A 19,951-nucleotide genomic window follows, 5' to 3' on the forward strand; every position below is an offset into this window, starting at 1 on the left:
GCAGGCCAAGGGGAATGGCTTTAACCTGCCAGAGGGGAGACCGAGATGAGCTCTTAGGCAGGAGCTCTTCCCTTGAGGGTGCTGAGGCGCTGGCACACTGTTAAGTCGAATAAAACCAACACAAAAGTCCAGACAGGATGAGGAGGGGGGTTAAGTTTCCCAAACCCCACCAATACAAAATAGATTTCTCCTGTAATAGAATGAAGATGGCATCAAGCACATAAATACCCTTAAATAAAGCAACTTTATTCAACCAAATCCAAGATAATTCCAAAATTCACGCCTTCACATTGGCTTACAGAATTATTTTGCTATTTATCCCTTGCTTAGAAAAAAACCAAATCTTCACTTTGAAATTTTAATTTAAAAAGTATTTTGTTGGAAAAAACCCAAAAGTGGAAGTTGAGAATCCCATTTTTTTCAATCAGCCTTCTCTATTTCTCCAACAAACCGAACTGGAATAGCGAGAAGCGTGACTTGAAAGTGATACAGGCAAGGGCGACATCAGGAGACACATCCACTGACCCCGCAGGGTTTCAGGACCCTCCAGTTCTCCCCCTGCACGCTCTAAGCTGAGCAAAACGACTCCGAGTTCTCTGTATTTCAGTAAAGTTGAAACAATTGTGAAGGTTTTGGCTCAGGGGCCTCAAGGCTCAGCCCCTGGCTGGAAGCAGACAGCGCACACCGTGTTACAGGAGGGGCTGGAGGGGGTGAGCGCGTCAGGAGCTCGCACCGCCGCACAGGCCACGGTCCAGGGCTGTGTTTGGAAAGCGTCGTCTTGTACTTCATAGAAAAGTGGTTCCCAGCCAAAAGTCTCTTCCAAGTCAACAGATGGGTTCGCGATGGTCTTCAAGATCCAAATAACCTAGCGGATGGGACAGAAAAGAAAGAGGAGATGAGAACCAGCTACAACTGAACTAAACTGAACTATCGGGACTAAAACCTGTTGAGAGACTCTTCCCAAGGCTGATTCCATGCTATTACTGGGTGGATTTACCTCCTCTCCCCACCCCAAAATGAAAACCTTCCCAAAACGCTGACCTAAATGGTGTTTTATCTAAGCAACCCACAACAAGGAGCACTGTATCTAAGGCTAAAGGACTTCCATGCTGCAGAGAAGGTTTTCATGCACTAGTAAAAAGCTGTGAGGTCAACCACCACCTCTTTAATGAGTGAAATACATGAAATGAAAAGCAATTATGGAACAATAGAGTGGCAGAGGAAGAGATTCAAACAGACATATATATGCAAGAAAAATCCCAGCATATGGGACTTCCTCCAAAGGAATGGCAGGATGCTGCACAGCGTTACTTACACAATCATACAGAACATCATGAAGATATTCCAGAGGGCAATGAAGATTCGGAAATACCTGAGACTCAGCAAGAACTCTCTGATGTTGTCACCTAAAAATCAAGAGTGACAAATACCTGAGACACTGCCAGGTCAGGTTTTCAACACCACCTGAAAAGCATCAGCAATCCCAGCATAAGGTCAGGCAAACAAAGACCTGGAAGCTTTGTATCAATGATCTGTGCCCTGTTCAGTGCATCCCTGTAAGGGCATGTGGCAAAATGAACACTAAGTGATAAAAAGGGGTTACACTACAAAGGAATGATAGCTCTTTGCTGGAGTTTGCAGCCTCCCTGGGACTTCTGACATCAAAACCCACAAACGGGGCTGCCTCTGGAGCACAGGGACCTGTGCTCAACAATGCAAACAAAAATGTGTAATTTGTACGTTTCCTCTCCAATCCCCAAGTTGGGATCAGCACATTTGTATGGAAGCATTGCCAAGGAAAAATGTCGGTTGTTGTTTAATAACCCAGGCACTCCAGGCCCAGAGGAATTCACATCCGAGGAAAACAAGGTTAAACTTGTACTCTAGCGCCTCGAAAACGTTTGCATCACGGATTCCCTTCGGGAAACGCCCGCTCCTGTACACAGCCAGCCCTGGCGAGGGAGGCGGCGCCATGGGGGGGGGGGGACGCACCCAGGCCCCTCGCCCGCTTCCCCTCCGTTACCGGTCGTGGGTTCCCTCGACTCCTCGCCGAACCCCTCCGTGTCCCTCTTCCTCCTGCGGAGAGCAAGGGCGGGTTTGAGGCAGGGTGACAGCCTCCCCCCGCACCGCCACCTCCCTCCCTTATTCCCTCCCTCTGCGCTCACAGCCTGAAGTTGAGCACGGCCCCGGCGTTCACCAGCAGCGTCCTAAGGGAGAGACAGAGACCGAGCGTCAGGCGCGGCCCAACCGGGCCCAGCCAGGCCGCGCCCGGCCCCCCGCGCCCGGTACCCGCAGAGCAGCAGGTCCCCGATCATGGCGGCAGCTCCGGCGGCGGAAGCGGAAGGGGCGGGCGCTGCCGCTCGATGGAGGAGTGGCACCGGGGCGGAGGCTGCGCGTCCGGACACCGTCAGCCGGTGGCGGCGGGGAAGCGAGCGGCGCCTCGGCCTTGCTCCGCAGCGCCGTTGGACGCGGGGCCGCGGCGTCTCTCTGAGGTGGGCGCCATGGAGCTGGCGGCGGCCCTGCCGCTCGGGGAGCTGGCGGCCGCCTTCGCGGCGCTGCCCGTGTTCCCGCTGTTCGACACCGCTTACTTCATCGTCTCCGTCCTCTACCTCAAATACGAGCCAGGTGAGCGCGGCGCCGCGCCCTTGGAGGCTCCCGGAGGAGCGGCAACGGCCCCGTCCGGGAGGGCCGGCCCGGGCCGGGGTGGGTGACACGGGGCTGTAGGTGCGCGGTGGGGGCAGCAGCAGCGCTCCTGCCCTGCTTCCCGAGGGATAAACCTGACGTTTGGGGCATGAAGTATCCCCCAGGCTGTGCTGTCACCGCAGCCGGGCCCTGGGGCCTTGTGCTGCTGCTTCCGAGGTGCCCCGCGTGTCTAAATCTAAAGCAGAAACCTCCAAGAACGAGGGATTTTTGAAAATCAGTCGTGTTTTTTATTTCACACTGGATTCCAACCCCATTGAATTACACAAGTTCAGTCACTTCTCTGCTGCTGCCCCAGGATTTAGCCTTACGGCTGTGTCCACTTGCTTGGCTTCTCTATTCCTGTGGCAATATCTCCTCCTATTTATATACAAGCAGGCTGTCAGTAAACCCTTGGGGTTTTTCCACCTGCCAGACCATGCCGTAATCTGAGCTTTCGCTTTCTGCCCTGCTGCAGCCTTGCTGTGCCTTGCTCTTTTCCAAATGCCGTCGTCTTCTCCATGTGTTTTTGATAGCGTGTGCACTCTTCAGGCTGGTTTGAATGGTCTCAGTGTAACTGCCTGATGTCTGAGGAGGAAAAACCCCAACAACACCCTTTGGTAGGGGTTTTAAGTCCTCTGGTTGTGAGATCTCTGTGCTGTACTATCCGCATTCTGTTCTGTTGATGCTCCATGTAAACACAAGTGCTGGGTTATCAAGGCCTGATCACTTAATGCCAGCATTAAATCCTGAAGGGAGCAGTTAACAGGCAACCCTTATGAAAATAGCTTTTACAGCTATGTAAGCCCTGTAATCTGCTTGGACTGGGTAAAGCTGGGGTGTTGTTTTCACTAGATGCATCCCACGAATCCTCTGCTGAAGATCAGTGTCAGGACAGTAGTGTCCTGGTTCCTCCTTGGAGACACCGTGGCTTTATGGAGCCAAAGAAAAACAAGTGTAACTAAATTAAGCCTACAGGTTCCTATAGAACCAGCTTGACATCACGGCTGTTGCAGCTGTCTTGTTTCCACCGTGTTTTCAGCTGGATCAAATGTCTTTGAGGATGGAAGAGGCTGAGCAGTCATAGTTTTAGCATATGCTGATTCACATACTGCTAATTAAGGTCAGTAATGCTGACATAACATTTTAGCATTCTTTCTTTTAATTGCCTGTCACTGGCTTACTGAACAGAGCTTGGTATCTGAAATGGTGCACGATGGACTCCAGAACAGTTTAAGGTGATGAAACAGTCTTACAGAACTGATGTTCTTGAGAGGCTTCCTTGAAGAAGTACAGAAGTGGCCGCAAATGGAGGAATTAAAAATCAATAGAAGCTTGTGGGAAAAGAACATAACGTATTGCCAAATAGTCACACTGGTTTAATATCTAGTTGTATTTTTAGAGGGTGTTTCCAAACTAGTACAGGAGGAGGGGAGAATCCTCAAATCCTCCTCTTTCAAATGAAAATGAAAAATTACTGTACCATTTTTACAGGTTATCTTATGAATGAAAGAGCTGAACAGATTGCTCATGAATTCTAGAGGGCACCTAGGATGAAGCAATGGAGAGAATGGTACTAGCATGCATCTTACTTTTAGACTGTACAAAGACATTGATTTCAAGGGGAAAACTGTTCTTTCTGATTGCAGTAAGTAGCAGCAAATCCAGGAGATAAACTCGTAGTCAAATCATACATTTCCAATGACTCAGTTCACTTGAAACCTCATGGGGGCCCTGCAAGCTGCAATCACATGTATCTCTTGACAATATCTGGTACTTGCTCAGGTTTCACCCAAAACACATCTTCGTATTTTATTTTACAAGCACTTTTCTTTGACTTATTTTGTTGGAGAACATGCACCACAAGCCTCCTTCTTAGAAGGTCTTGAAGTTTCTGCTCACTTGCTGGATCTACTTTCTCATTTAGCATTTGCTTCACAGGAGCTGTGGAGATGTCTCGCAAGAGCCCTTTTGCCTCCTGGCTGTGTGCTATGCTCCACTGCTTTGGAAGCTACATCCTTGCTGATCTGTTACTTGGAGAATCACCTATTGATTACTTTAGTAATAACTCCAGTGTCATCCTGGCCACAGCAGTCTGGTGAGTCTCTGCACTCCACCTCATTTATTAAGCGTGCGACGCTGCTGGCTGCATCCAAACGCATCTGTTTGTGTGACACACGTCTATAACCTGCCTTGGATTAAGTGAGGAAAGAGGTGGGGTGAGGGAGTCTTTGAGTCTTTTGTATTCCTAGATCTAGTTTCTAGTTTCTCTGGCTGATAGTCTGCTGCTTCGATAATACAGGTTGGGTCCAGTCCAGCCATCGGGCATTTCTATTTATAGCTACCGCAGAAGCAGCACACACTACAGATACCACATATAGTAGAGGAGTGGCACACACTGGAAATCTGGGGGCATTTTATTCATCATGTTAGTGAAATGTGCACAAATTAACCACAGTTACTCCACGTTTCATTTCCTCACTGCATATGGCTTGCATGACAGAACCAGCACTTCCTTCTCCCTGACATAATTCAGGCTAACACTACAGTACACCTCATCAATCCTCTCTACACATCTCAAATCAGGACAAACAAGTTGGTCTCAAATTCTTTGTGGTTTTGTTCCAGGTATTTGATATTCTTCTGTCCCATGAACCTCTTCTACAAGTGTGTCAGCTTTCTGCCCGTGAAGCTCATCTTTGTGGCAATGAAGGAGGTGGTCAGAGTTCGCAAGATTGCAGCTGGGGTCCACCACGCTCACCACCACTACCACCACGGCTGGTTCATTATGATGGCTATTGGATGGGTCAAAGGTGAAAGATGAGATACCCTAAACGCACCCAGCCCTGTGGGGAGGGACAGGAGAATCTGTGAGTGCTGAAGGTGACCAAGTCACCCAGTGCTGGCCAGCAGTTAGTGGATGTGGTCAGCTGGCTTCCATCAATCATGTTCCCTAGAACACAGGTATTTATTCATCCTTGCAGAATGGTTGTCAGCTGAGTCATCATCTAACTTTATTGGAGGCATGAAGAACTGGAGTCACTATGAAATATGGGGGTAGAATTCAGGAATTCCTTATTTTCTCATGTGTCTGACTGTCTCTGGCCTCACATATATCTTTTCAGGGGGGGTTCTATCATGCTGAACAGCCCAGTTTTCCTCTAGCTTGTGTTTGGAGCAAGCATTTGACCATCAGTAAATGCAACAGAGGCAAATGCTTTTTTCATCAGGTAACACTTTATGGCACATCCAGAAAGCATTTGCCCTGCTCGGTTGTTTTAGGCTAACTTGGGAACAGTATCATGAACCTTTTGTTCCCCTTAGGTTGTCATCCCTTGGGGATTTAGAAAGACAGCAGAGCTCTCCTCTGCTGTGGCAGTTCTAGCTGTTCATTTTCACTGTTTCACAGGTTCTGGTGTTGCTTTGATGTCTAACTTTGAGCAACTGCTTCGTGGGGTCTGGAAGCCAGAAACAAATGAAATTCTTCGTATGTCCTTGTAAGTAGGTAGCCTGTAAACTCTCTGTTAGCCTAAAAATGGCATTTTAAGAACCATTCAGGACTGGATGCAAACCTAGACAACTTATTTCTCTTCTAGCCCTACAAAGGCTAGTCTGTATGGCACAGTCCTCTTCACTCTGCAACAGACTCACTGGCTCCCTATCTCTGAAGCCAACCTCATCTTCTTTTTCACCATGTTCATGATAGTTTGCAAGGTAAGTTAACAGCAGGCCTACTGCTAACAAATCGACAGAACCAGAGAAAGGGTACACACTTCAACTGGAGGTGTCCACCTTCCCAAGCCACTACTGAAGGCATTGGCTGTACATACCAGGAAATTTGCTCAGGAAATTAGCGTCTAAATTCTCCATCCTATCAGAAGTATGGGAGAAAATCCTTGTGCTACAGCTGAGTCATGTAGCAATAGGGACTTCTACCTGGTCTAAGTGGAACACTCCTTCCTAGCTCATATTTCATAGCTGATGTATGGGATCTCTGAGTATTCACTTTTGCATGGCAGGTTTTCATGACGGCAACTCACTCTCACGCCTCACCTTTTGCTCCGCTGGAAAACTTCATCTGTCCAGTTTTCTTCGGCTCCATTTCCAGTGGACACAGCAGTCACCATCATGATCATCATGGGGCCTCCCATGAGGTTTCCCATCCTCCGCCGCCTCCTGCCAAGTCAAAAGAAGAGCTAAATGAAGGCACAAGAAAACGGAAAGCCAAGAAAGCTGAATAAAGAAGCAACCACACAGTAAATAGGCCAGGAAAATTCTTCCAGAACTGAGTCTCTAAGCCACCTGTGACCTCCTTTATCCTCCAATCCTTCTCTCTCAGAGTGCAGGAGAGGTGGAAGCCAGGATACTGCCAGGCGGGTCCCTGAATTTCATTTGTGCTCTCTGTGCTGCTGCCGGTCTCTCTATTCTGATCACATTGTCAGGGACTTGTAGGTTTGGGCCAGGATGATAAGTGGGTGCCAGTTCTCAAGCTGTCAGCAGTTAGGATGTAGCTCGTCCAACTGATGTAAAATCTTTCACTGTGTTTATTTATGAATGGAGGTGATGGTTAGTGCTCCCGCAACTCTTACATCTCTTTGAGTTCTCATCGACCTTTTTAATGTCTACCAAAAGAACAAACTGCTTAGATGCAATCAATGTGGAAATTGGATTTTATACTCAATGAAATGCAACGAGTCTCACATGAGCCTGATGTGATTTTCCCTAGCTCCCACATCTGCCATATCTCCAATTAATATGACATTTCAGATGCGGTAAGGACACTGACTCTGGTGTCCTGGCCAAACTCTGTTTCTCCCACTGAATTTCCCTCTGACAATGGATAGAACATTGTCACTTTCTTACCTAAGTCTGTGTTTGCAAGAGCTTTGAAGCTGTGAAATGCTCCGAGTGCTATGTACTGGTACTGTTAGTATTCTAAACTGTTATGTAGCCTTGCTGCATGTTAAGTGTGTCCCACCTCAAACCTGATCATACTGAACTAAGCACGTTTCTGGTTTGTTTGTAATCCTGTGGGATACAAGAAGGGGGTGTGAGTGTAAATAAGTATTTATTACTATTTATTTATAATTGCCAGGGCACCTAATTCATGGACCTGAATGTGGCTTTTTTAAAATGGTGCATCTTTCTACAGAGAATTGGATATTTCTAAGTGTGGTCCTAAGCCCACAGCTACACACTGGTTTGTGCCTGAAGCACTGATTTTGGTGTGCTCTTCACCCTTTACATCTTCTTAAGTGAAGATATAAAGGCTGAAGAAGTGGATTCCACACCAGCTGATTGAAACTGCTTTAAAGGACTGCTGGAGATGCAGATTATCCCTTGTAGGTCCGTTTTGGCCAAACTACTGGTTTGTGAAAACAGCTTGTGCCCTCCTTTGTTCAGGGAGGAACCTGTCAGTTCTGCTTAGTGAATACTGGCTTTTAGACTAGGTTTAAGCTGTTCTTATCACTGATTTTGTTCTCAGAAGTGTCATCATCCAAGGGCTGGGATCACTGCAGTGACAATAGCACGTGTGGGGACAGAGCACTGAGCTTTCAGTTAGGCAGCATGTGCTATCCCTAGCAATAAGCTTTGCTGCTGTCATTTTGCAACTGGGAATAGAAATAGGATTGAAGAAAAGCAGGTTTGAGGTTTTTTGTGTCCCTGTTAAAATGCAAATTGATGGTTAATTAAAAAATTGAGTACAAATCCAACCAGCTGGAAGCCAGGACAAAGGTGAAATGATTCCATTCTATTCTTTGATTTGTGGGGCTGGGTTTTGACAGTGCCTTAATTTTGTGAGTTTCTCTCTCCCTGTAGAAAACAGGAATTCCACCTGACAACTCAACTGTCTGGTTCTGCTGGTCTCCTGAAACCTGATGTCTCACTGGCATGCACAAGACTAGAACTGCTTTATGAGATGTCTGATTAAGAGGAATTTTGTTTTATAAAAGCTGCCAACTAATAAAACCTGTGAAGTGACTCTGTCTGTCCACTGGCACTTGAGGAAACGTTCTGCAGGGCTCCTTTACCTGTACATACACTTCTTCCTTAAGAGTCTTCTCCAACCAGAATGAAATGGTAGCTTGCCATTTCCTAAAGGGATGAAGTAACTCACTTCTATGGCACAGAGATGGGAGTGATGAGGCAAACGTGTCACAGTCAATCTATGTGGCTCACTAGATGAGGATCTGCAAAGGGCTGTTTATTTTCTGAGGGTTTCACTTGTCTCCTCCCAGATCGAACTCTTTTCAAATGTTTATTAATACTCCTTACTTGATCAGAACAGTTGAGAACAGAAGTTGCATTGGAGTGTGGGACTTAAAGCCTTTGTATGACCCAACCAATGGAAAAGTTCAGTGGAAGCCTTATACATGCTTAAAATAAAGCCATAAAAAAAAGGCGTAAGAATGTTCCATGTGGTTTGACCATTCTCCTCTCCAGTGTCACCACCAAATGGGGCTCAGGACCTGGAGAGAACAATAAACGAGCAGGATGAGCAGCGTAGGTGTCTCAAGTGCTTTGAAAAAGCCTACAATGTCTCCAGAGTTTCTGCTGTGCAGAATGTTGCCAGCTCCAAATCCCACTGTAGTACAGGGCTTAGACTTCCATGGGACAGACGTCATTCCCTCCAAAGATGTTCTGATGTGATAACTTCTGATACTAACTCTAGTGAGAGGCAGCTAAATTTAGCACTAAGTTTAATCCTCAAAGAGGCCCTGGTTGCCTGATGGAAAAAGCAAAGTGTTGAACTTGATGCTCTCAGCATTTCTTGCTGACTGAAAGGTTTCCCTTTTCTGTTACATAGAGAGAGCCAAACGCAGTGTCCATGGCTTTTCCATCGTTGCAGATCAGCTTCGCAGATAGGGAAAGCTCTCCAGCCCTTACTGTGTTTGTGTGAAAAACCCCAAAGCCACAGGAGAAGTTTACAGAAAACATTAATTCTTCATAGTAAATGAACTGAAGTAAAAAAAAAGGAGGCCAAAGGAAAGAATTCCTGCACTGAAGAGCTTATGTGAGAAAGGGCAGAGCCAACACAATCCAGGGCCAAGCTAGAGCAACCAGTGCTCGTTTTCCCCTTTTCCTTTTCCTATTAATGGCAGGATGTACATTCTTCCACGTTTTGTCCAGAGTAACCAAATTCTATAACCCAGATAAGCAGAAAGACCCAGAAGGGAAATGCTCCTTCCCTGGCAGTGTTCAAGGCCAGGTTAGAGAGAGCCCTGGGTGACATGGTCTAGTGTGAGGGGTCCCTGCCCATGGCAAGGGGTTGGAACTGGATGATCTTAAGATCCTTTCCATCCCAACCCATTCTACGATGCTATGGTTGTTACCTTGGCTATCTCCTGAGCAATAGGGAACTTGTTCCTTCTAACACTTGCCAGGTGATCAGGTGCCAAACACCTGCATCTCCTTCCTGCAGCCTATTGTCATGGCTGTGTGCTGCTTCAGAGATATAAAACACTAGATTGGTGCTGAGAGTGTCAGTCCAAGTAGCACACAGGACACACAGAAGCATTAAAAATTACAGCTTTATGCATTTTGCAGCAGCACATCTTCGTTTGGGTCCTTCGCTGTAATTGTCTACAGTCCTTGTGCTGTTCTATGAAGGACCTAACTGGCTACTGCAAGACACAGGACACGATTATACGGAAGGGAAGGCTGGAATAGCATGGCATGTCCTTCTTTAGACCCCCAGCTTTTTGCTGCAGCCAAGATTTTTTCCCAAGGTATTTTGCTTCTTTGCCAAAACAATAAGAAATCAGAATAAATACCTATAAAAGATACTCTAGAAAGCTCCCAAAGGCATCTGGATTTAGTAGGAGCTTCTTCCATCTCTATTAGGAAGACAAAACAATGATAAGGCAAACTATCAGCAATGGAGAAAACAGGCTGCTGATGCCAAACACTCCACACACAGCGGGCTGATATCTGCCTCTTTAGGATGCTTTTGCCACTGGCCCCAAGGAGACGTGTGTGTCCATCCACTGTAAGGAAACACCAATTAAAGAGGTTTGGATGTCATCAGACACCAAGAGTGTGGTTCTTACTTCCTAAACACCCACAAAATTGCCTCCCAGCTAAGAGTTGAATCCTCCTCTCGTGTGGTCTGTAAAGGTGTAAAGGCAGCAGCCTGTGAGCAAGCTGCTAGGGGCTGGTGGCTCATGGAACAGACAGACAGTGAGAAAACAAGTTCCCCATCATGCCAGAGCCTGCTCTGAGTCACAGCTGCTCCTCACTTCACCTCTGGGGCGGCACCTCTGACAAGAAGGAGATGCTGATGGTGCCAAGATCACCATTCATTAATACCTTTGGGTCTGGTCTCTCTTCTTTCACACTTGTGCATTTGCATCTTACACGTTATCCCTAGAAAAAGTACAATTTAGAGTATTTTCTATCATGATCCTTGTCTGTTTCCTTATTGTTCCAAAAGAGAATTTGGGAAGGGAATTGTTTAGAGAGCTCCTGAATGTAACCTTTTAGGAAGAATCAGTGTCAGATAGTGATTTCATCTTAGCTTTAGGCTACACGTAGTCTCTAGCTGTGGAATGCAGGAAAACAGGTCTGATATGTTTAGAGGCTTGAGCATTTGTATAGCCGGAGGGAATCCAGAATGTCCCTGGAAAAGAGTTGGTTGATTTAGTTTGGTTTGGATTTGTAAATTACACCAAGCTCCTCAGAAACCAAGCTGCTGCTTTTCCAGCTATCCCAGCCCCGGGTGCTTCTCAATCGAGTTGGCACATTCTGACTTCCCCTGCAAAGACGTTCTTGTCCCACCGCAACCAAGTGCTTGAATCAGGGAGGGAGGTAATTTTCTATGCTTCATTAATGACAAGAATTGGTGTAATCAGCAACAACAAGGGGTGGATGCAGTGTGAGGTGCAGAGAGCACATTGCAGATTGCAGTGCCTTGAAGAACACTCTAGAAATCCACGGCTTTACAGCCCTAACGTTGGCTCAAAGTAGGTTTAGAATAATGTAGGCTAAAGCCTAATGTAGGATCTCTGTGATGTTTGTCTCTTAAGGTAAGGTGCTGTCCCCCTGCCTGTTTGATTTATGACAGATTAGGATGTTGGTTAATCTCTTCTTATTTGGCTAGATGACTGGAGATTAAGCATGAATTGTCTGCAAAAGGAGCCCACAAATGCAGATTACTAAGTTTTCTTTGATTATTCCTCTGTGTGCCAGCGAGATACAGAGGGGATACAGAGAGAGACAGACACCAGCCTCTTAAATCTCATTTCATACCAGAGAGACAGAAAAACCCCAGCAGCTGCTCTGCCTGATACTGGTTTTCTCTGAAATGCTCACTTCAGTTTCCTGTAAAAGGCAAAAAAAGCCACAGAAATAATAGATGATGGTCTCCTGTGAGAAAATGGGGAAGCAGACAGTGGATCCGCATGAGTGAATCTGCTTGGCTGGTAGAGCACCATCTCTGTTTCCACAGGGCATGGAGACAGCGGCATTTCTTATGGGAAAAGCTCTGCTGAACATGCACAGAAACACATCTTGAAACAAACTGAGAATAGTAATGTGCTGTGAATACTGGAAAAGAGACACTGAAAAGCTCTGTGAGCATGAGGTGGAGATGCCCATTCTGTCAGGGCCTCTGCAGAGATGTCTGCACCAGTTACCTTCTCTCCCTACGAATTCCAAGGGCATCTGGACAAAGATGCTCTTTTCCTACTTGTTCTCTGTTGAGAGCGGCAGTTTCCTGCTTTGGAGCTCAACAACTGACAGGAGGGTGAGCTCTGCAGCAGCACACACTGGCCCTCGCAGTGGGTCAGGGGTGTTGTCCTGCGCTATACAACACAAAACTAGGAGCAAGCCCAAACAGCTTGTGTCACTGGAGTTCTACTGCTAGCTGGAGTATCCCTTGGGAAGTCTTTTTGTCTTCTCTCCTTTGGATTTCTACCTATTTCTTGTTTCTTTGTCATTAAATTTTTCCATCTTTCCCCATGGCTTTTGGGGATGGTACCCCAAGTACTGAACTCTTTTGGGGATGGTACCGAAGCCCAAACATCATTACAGAGGAGGAAGTATTTATTGTTCACAGTTTAAACACCTTTTAGCAAATCAGCTGCATAGAAGGCAAATAGTGACAGGGCATAGGCATATTCCCTGCTATAAATAAACCTGCTTTAAATGGCTGAGAGTACCTCAACCATAAATGATACTAGCACCATTCGACTTGCATGATGGTAAAATACAGAGACAATTATTTCTAAGCTAGGCAAAGCAGTAATCAAAGGGACCTCAGGTGTACGGCACCTGAGAGGGAGCACATTTAGTGCCTTAGAAAGAGACCCAAGGGATACTCCTCAAGTGACACACACTGGTTGCTATAGAGATATCCGTCCTCTTCAAATACAGATGGATCGCTCCAGGTTTCACGCGTCTCAGTGCAGACAGTCAACCATTTCCTACTGTTCCTCTCAAAGCAGCTGACATTTTCCTAAGCTTTCCTCAAAAAAGAGGGAGCAAGGCAGCTTGCTTGAGAGAGGCACCACAGCCTGGTTTTGGGATGGAGGATGTGCCATGGGATTGGATTTTCACTGCCTTCACCCATCTCCCCTCTAACCAGCAGTCTCTGCTGAGGAGAGCTCAGAGAGCCTGGACAGCAGCATGAGCTTCAGTCCAGACACATGCCAGGATCTTCGCTGGGGGAAGATGGTTCCTTTCCAGCCCTGCAGCCTGGTCCGAATCTTCATCAGCTCAGTTTTTCCAGGTAAATGAGCTGAAAAGTCCTGAAGCTGCTGAATGTATCAGGCACTCTCTGCTAGAGTCCACAATGCGGTGAGACTACTGTGCTTGGCTGTAAGCTCAGAGCTTCATTTGAAAGTGAAGATGCCTATAACCTGCTGCAGTTTAGATACAGCTTTATTCTGTCACACCCAATTTGCACTTCAAACATGTCAGAGAGCAGAATGCTAGTTTAGGCTTTTGCAATGAAGCCAAATCAGTCTCAGGCGCTACTGTGCAATAATAACTTGGTGCAGTGACAGCCTGTACCAAGACAGCAAAGTTTGAAGGCTTTCTTAAAACCCTGGGCAAAGCACATTTGATTGCAATCCACCACTGTAGCAGCAAGAAATATTTGTGAAGAACTTCTCTCCTTGGACAATATCCAAACATTTCCCACTTCCTCTGCCCACCGGGACACAGTTGCCAGACCGAGCTCCTAAAGTGGTAACTGGCAGTGGGTAGCAATGACTCAGATTTTCAGGAATTACAAAACTCAGTTTCCCTTTCTTCTGAAAAGCATTCACTCTGTCTCCATTTTAAATAAGAAAACATGGGCTCAATAGGCTCTGATTCCACAGAAAGTGCCTTCCAAAGAAAGGAAACACTGCAGCATCTCCTCTGGTAGGATGTAAGATGATGCATACACCGTTTGTTCCAGCATTCCAGCAGACAGGTCAGCATTTACACAACCAGAGCTGCAGTTTCTGGAAGGAATGCACAAGAACTGCAGACAAGGTGAAATTAGTAGGCATGCAGTGGTAAGGGTTCTGCCTACAGCACCTGTCCAAGTTGTGGTAGACCTCCTGTACGTCCAGGAATAGTTGTGGGATGGAGGATGCGCCATGGGACTGGACTTTCACCGAAAGACAAGGTTCTAAGTTAAACCCACTCTCTCCCTGTAGGGTTTGGAATTCATGTGGGCTGGCGTGTAAAGTGGCATAAGGGCTTCCCATAACTACTGCAACCTTGGAGAGAGCTAATGAATTATTCCAGGGGTATTACGGTGAGAGTGCTTGCTCCCTGCTGGACAGCACTGCAGACACGATAATTCCTAACCCAAGGGAGCTCTTTCCTCATCTGACACTGGCACAGACTTCATTAGTGATCACTTTTCACTTAGAACAGTCCCAAGGAAAGCGGTAGATAGAGCCATTCCCCATCCTGATTTTAGCATCCCCCCTTGTACTGCTTTGTCCCATGATTATGTAGTGCCATAAATGTTTACATACTTTTGGGAAGAGAATATTCCAGTTCTGAAAAAATTATAAACTCATATGATAAAAACATGTAAGGAGTAAAATGCCCTTTTTGCTCCCCGTGCCTTTTAATTGTGCAGGTGTGGAAAGTATCTATGAACACAAGACCTATGTATCAGTGAGCAGTGCACGTGGGTGCTGGGAACGAGCACTCGTGTTAGTGTTTGTGTGCATACTTGCCCTTTTCTTCCTATTTGCTTTGTCTTCTGAATTTATCTTCAATTTACCTCGCCTGTTGATTTAACTCAGTGAATATGTCACTTAAAAGCTATCACAAAGATTCTTCCAGAAAGTGGCAATCTCTCTTGGAAAAAAGCACAGCAGGGGAAGAGGCCATAAAAATTTCACAGACTTAACTCTGTATGAAAAGATTCCCTGTGGATAGAATTGCCTTTTATTGCGGGTATTTATCACTGCTGAGATAGCAAGCAGCGTGGCTGAGTGCTCTTAAAATAGGATGGAGGATTTGCCACAGCAAGAGGCAAGAAATACATGTTTCTGGATCAATGCTGCTGTATTGCATTCTAGAACTATGCAAGCCAAAATTTCCAGATCCAGAGTTTTCATATTAGCAAATAAAACCAGAGTGTGACAAGCCAGAACAGAACCTTGAAACAAGGGCAATGCAGTAATGTGGGCACAAGCCTGCACAGATATGGAAACTTTGGAGGTAAATCAACTCCTTTCCTGTTCTATCCTGTCCAAAGGTCATCAAAATACGTGTGATGGAGGAAAAAAACCCACCCAAATGCTCATAGGTTTTCTATCTGCTTAGAAGCCTCCTCAGAGTCAAATACCGCTGTACTGATTTCCTACAACTTTTGGATAACGTATTTTGTATGCTTGAGTTGTATGGATTTCAATGCAGAGTTAGGTGGCTATTCATCCTCAAGCACCTGGACTTGAGGGTTTACATCATCCTTTTGTTTCTATATTCGATTGTAAAACAAGTTCCATGTATAAATTGCTCTGGATATACTTCAGGAGTAGTTAAGGTAAGGAGAACCTTTATAACTATATTTTACTGCAGGCAATTGACTTGAGATGGGGTATTTCTGAGCTTGTAGACCCTGATCACAGAAACACACAACTCTCTCTAGAGGAAACTGAAGCCTGTCAGAAACTTTGGCTGGTTCCACCTTTGTAAGTGCTACCACCCCAGTGCTTACCCAGTCCCTATGGCTAAAGTGAGACGTGCAGAGCAGGCCACACACACTCAGAAAGTCCACTGGACAAAGTAAAGGTAGTGTTCAAAAGAAATCAGCCTGCGCGAGCAGCTTCAGGAATCAGCTAGCTGATGGGGCTGAGATGTCAGCAACTGCTGGTAGTCCCTAGAAGACAAAAGGAGCCCTGGCAGGCACACACACACAGAGTCCAGCCCTGAACACAGAGGCTCTTCAGAGCAGAATATTGTATGTACTAACTAGCAGATATAAGAGGCAGATGGAGAAACACATAAGGCAAGAAGCTCTTGTTCCAAGCTTACTTCCTGCATAATACATCAGTACTGCGGAGGTTTATTCCTCAGTAGCTAAGGAATAAATACAAATTCCCCATGGAAAGAACCAGAAATGAAAATGCCATAGCACCCACCAGGGACAAAGCAGGGTGTCACACTGCAGGCTGATGTCTCTTCTATGCTTCTGCCCTATTCAAATCCCTCCAATCACTCCTAACCCCTGAAAGCTCCCCACGGCACAACCCACCTCAGCTTCCTTGAAGCACTTTGGTAAAAGCCCCTGACAGAAACCCACACCCAGAACTTTAAGCCTTGCAGAAGGGGAGAGGAGGCTGAGACACCTGCAGAAGTGCCAGGTTGCTTCCTCAGCTTGTTTTGGGTTTAGAAAGAGAAAGCTGCTGAACAAAGAGAATAAACACACAACCCCAGGGGGCATAAGTGAAGCCACAGGTAAATAAATCACTAATTAAATATTTGTGCAAGTTATGCCTGATTGCCCTCAAGACACTTCCACCAGAGGAAAAGTGTTTTCTTCTTCGTGCCTGCTTCCCCAGAGGTAATGGGGAGGCTCTGCCAGCAGTGCCTGATCTGGTGCAAGGTCTGTCCTCATCCTGTTCTCATGCCACCGTGTGGATTTCCCCAGCCACCTTATGGGGCCCTACACACAACACTCATCAGGTTCCTTAAAGGTAGGATTAGTTGTGGGGACAGATACAGCTCCAAAATATACCTAATCATCCATCTGTTACCAATGAGATCCAAGAAACATGGTAAATAAACAGAGCAAGGAGGAGAGAACATCTGTTTCTGTAGAAATCAGGTTTTGCCTGTGAGCTTGCACAAAGGCAGGATTCCTCAAGGTCTATTTGCCTTTGTGCTCAGTCAGGCACCAGCCCCATTCGCTTTGGCTTTAACAAATGAGGATAAAGTGGGTCATTTTGTTGTCAGGACAACAAAAGCGCACACTGACCTAGATATGTCTGAGGGAACCTAATCTTCCTCTGGGCACAGACCCTAGGGTTCAGACAGTACAGGGGGGTTCCAGCTGGGGAAACACAGCACAGTAACAACCTCAAAATGCCTCTTTCCTGTCTGTGCTATCAGGAACAGCCTCTCCCCTTTGTGTGCATGCATCCCACTTCCAGAGTCACCGAAACCAGTCACGGACACAGCAATCAACAAGCAGGAAAAGCAGCTTGCCATAGCATATGATGATTTAGTCCTCATGCTGGATATTATCCCTGCAGATCCATGCCAAGTGATCAACATTTACACCCTTAAAACTGAGATCCCTGGCACTCTGATTTCCAGAGTGCTGCCCTTGCAGGTTACAGAGTCCTCTATGGCACAACTAGTGAGGACTTACTCCTTTATGACTGCCCTCACTCCCAAGTGTTTCCTTTGGAAGGTCACAGAAGCCAGATCTCCTCTTTGGAAAGCAGCCACGGAGAACAGCGAGCACTCAGCGGATGTGAAGATTCCCTGCAGTGTCTCTGGGACTTGGAGTTCTGTCAGCAGGAACATGAGATGTGCTATTCTAAGGTACTATAGTGGTAAGAGAGTGTCAACAGTCAGTTACTGCCTTGAGCTGCCAGGGAGGATCCACCTGACAGGATTCCCAGGAATAAGAAAGAATACCCAAATCCCGTGCACATCTGGTTAAAACAACACGCAGCAAGCTATCCTCAGCATCGAGGTCTGATTATCATAAAACCACAGACTGGTTGGTGTTGGAAGGGACCTTAAAGCTCATCCAGTTCCAACCCCTGCCACGGGCAGGGACACCTTCCACTAGAGCAGATCACTCCAAGCCCCTGTGTCCAACCTGGCCTTGAACACTGCCAGGGATGGGGCAGCCACAGCTTCTCTGGGCACCCTGGGCCAGCGCCTCAGCACCCTCACAGGGAAGAGCTTCTGCCTAAGAGCTCAGCTCAGTCTCCCCTCTGGCAGGTTCAAGCCATTCCCCTTGGCCTGTCCCTACAGCCCCTTGCCCAAAGCCCCTCTCCAGGTTTCCTGTAGCCCCTTTAGACACTGGAAGGCTGCTGTATTTTAAAGCATCCTTACATCTAGATACACTATCAAGGTGTCAATGCTGTGTCTCCTTCACCTAACAACACACCATGGACTGAGCTACTCCTTTCCACAGATGGCTTTTGTACAGTCATACTGGGTTCTCTTTCCTGCACAGCTATAGAGCACTTCACAAGCCAGGGGCTTTATTTTGTGACACCTCCCATCTTCCTCCCAGGATCACTCTAGTAAAAATCTTCATGTATCGCCTCTATTCTTAAGCACTGAATAACCACTGAATACTCTAAAGCAGCTTCACTTCAACCTGCATTTACCAGCATAACAATCTAACCCTGACCATCCACTCTCAGCCCACAGCTCTTCTGAAAGGCATTTGCTGTGCTTGCATCTCAAAAGACAGTAAGTATTTGTATACTGGGTTGCAGGATCAGCCCGTTAGTCTGAGATGTTGCAAGTGGTGAGTAATTGTGAAATGCTAGCAACAACAAGGAAACAGGCGTGTAGCATCCTTCGTGTTTTAAGAAGGGAAACATGCCATACAGCAACAGCATGCATCGGAACAGAGGTGAAAACACCAAACCTAGAGGTAGCACATCAGCATTGTGACTGGAGCTTGCAAATGCAAGACTACAGTCAGAGTATCCCAGCTCATAGCAGAGAAACATATTCTAGGTTCAAGTATCAGCACCAAGTTTAACCGCAAAGCAAGAAAGGTTTCTGCAAGCTTCTGTTATGCAAATCCTCTATCATGATCTAAGGAGGAACAAGCAGCACCTCAGTTCTTACCCCTCTCCTTGCTCTTCACATGACCTGGTTTTACAGAGTTCAGGTTGCCTGGTGACAAGCGAAGTGACACGTTTAAACTCCAGTTCTGGGCCACAGTAAATGCTCTGTTCTGAGCTGCTTTATGGCTGGGTTTCTGCAGGTGCCTTGCTGGCTGTACAGGGTGCACACACAACCACCACCAGCACGGTGCTAACCGCAGATGGGTTTGTTGCAGCAACAGAAGTTGGTTATATCATTTGTGAGAAGTGTCACTGTCCCAGGATCAGCCCCACCCCGTCCAAGCGACATCCATCGTGGTAAAATCCAGGAAAACAGACAGGGAAAACTCAAGCAAGCAACAGTACAACCAAGGAAACTCCTCTGGGAGCCTCATTCACACCAGCAAGCGCTCTCAAATCTGCTCAATGGTGTAAAAAGCAGAGATAAGGCTAAACCAGCACAAATACCCAGGGTTGAGCCTGGGGACTCCTCTTTCTACCCTTTTGCCTTAGTGTCTTAGAATTCCAACATTAAACACTGCTGAGAGCTCGCTCGCTGCGGTCATTCAGCCCATGGATACCCCGGCACAACACTGCTGCCGTCACGTACCTCAGTAACACCCACCGACCCTAAACCCCCCAGTTTATCCCGCTACACCGGAGCTGGCTCTGGAGCTCGGCGCGTCCCGCCAAGCGCAGCAGGCCCCACCTGGGTTCGCCCCTTCCCGGTTCCCCGCACACGGGCACCGGGGATGCAGGAGGCAGCCCTCAACCCGGAACGCGTTCATCCCGCCCGACCCCCGGTGATTCCCCCTCGCAGGCCGCTCACCCTCGGAGGCGCGGCTCCCGCCATGGCGGTTGAACGGCCGGAAGCAGCGCGCGTTGCCCGGGCGGCGCCCACGGCGGCCGCGAAGGTTCCGGGCCGGGCCGGGCCGGGCCGCGGCGCCGTGCGCAATGACGCAGGCGCGCTCCGCACGCGCTGACGGCGGGGGTAGGGTAGGGAAGGGGAGGGGGGG

The 19,951-nt window shown here is 47.1% G+C and overlaps 2 protein-coding genes and 1 long non-coding RNA gene across 7 annotated transcripts; 1 reads left to right on the top strand and 2 right to left on the bottom strand.

The window, feature by feature from the left end:
- Nucleotides 1-225: 225 nt before the first annotated feature.
- On the bottom strand, nt 226-2,465 carry SMIM7 (small integral membrane protein 7; the record flags this gene model as incomplete). 2 transcript variants are annotated; one of them, XM_080634193.1, is made up of 5 exons in its annotated part: nt 2,290-2,420; nt 2,166-2,207; nt 2,024-2,076; nt 1,316-1,406; nt 226-865 (listed from the first exon to the last, which is right to left on the bottom strand). In XM_080634193.1, the coding sequence occupies exons 1-5, from the start codon at nt 2,313-2,315 to the stop codon at nt 850-852; spliced, it is 228 nt and encodes a 75-aa protein (XP_080490319.1). In that variant the 5' UTR covers nt 2,316-2,420. The 2 variants fall into 2 exon arrangements, with proteins under 2 accessions (XP_080490319.1, XP_080490320.1); XM_080634194.1 differs by lacking the exon at nt 226-865 and having other exon boundaries at nt 1,312-1,406; nt 2,290-2,465.
- TMEM38A (transmembrane protein 38A) lies at nt 2,364-8,662 on the top strand (the record flags this gene model as incomplete). Of its 4 annotated transcripts, none has more annotated exons than XR_013958478.1 (7): nt 2,364-2,625; nt 4,621-4,777; nt 5,308-5,492; nt 6,089-6,176; nt 6,276-6,393; nt 6,699-7,052; nt 8,500-8,662. XR_013958478.1 is itself a non-coding variant. In XM_080634192.1 (7 exons), 6 exons carry the CDS (start codon nt 4,261-4,263, stop codon nt 6,918-6,920), a joined length of 837 nt encoding a protein of 278 aa, XP_080490318.1. In that variant the 3' UTR covers nt 6,921-8,662. The 4 variants fall into 4 exon arrangements, 3 of the variants coding, with proteins under 3 accessions (XP_080490316.1, XP_080490318.1, XP_080490317.1); XM_080634192.1 differs by lacking the exon at nt 2,364-2,625 and adding exons at nt 2,636-3,802; nt 4,174-4,327 and having other exon boundaries at nt 6,699-8,662; XM_080634190.1 differs by having other exon boundaries at nt 6,699-8,662.
- LOC308229876 lies at nt 5,386-19,877 on the bottom strand. Its single transcript, XR_013958479.1, has 4 exons — nt 19,765-19,877; nt 11,929-12,000; nt 6,733-6,855; nt 5,386-5,525 (listed from the first exon to the last, which is right to left on the bottom strand). It is a non-coding gene; the product is annotated as an uncharacterized lncRNA (long non-coding RNA).
- Nucleotides 19,878-19,951: the final 74 nt, after the last annotated feature.

The sequence above is a fragment of the Psittacula echo genome (genome assembly GCF_963264785.1).
Source record: "Psittacula echo genome assembly, chromosome: 24".
Classification (NCBI taxonomy): Eukaryota; Metazoa; Chordata; class Aves; order Psittaciformes; family Psittacidae; genus Psittacula; species Psittacula echo.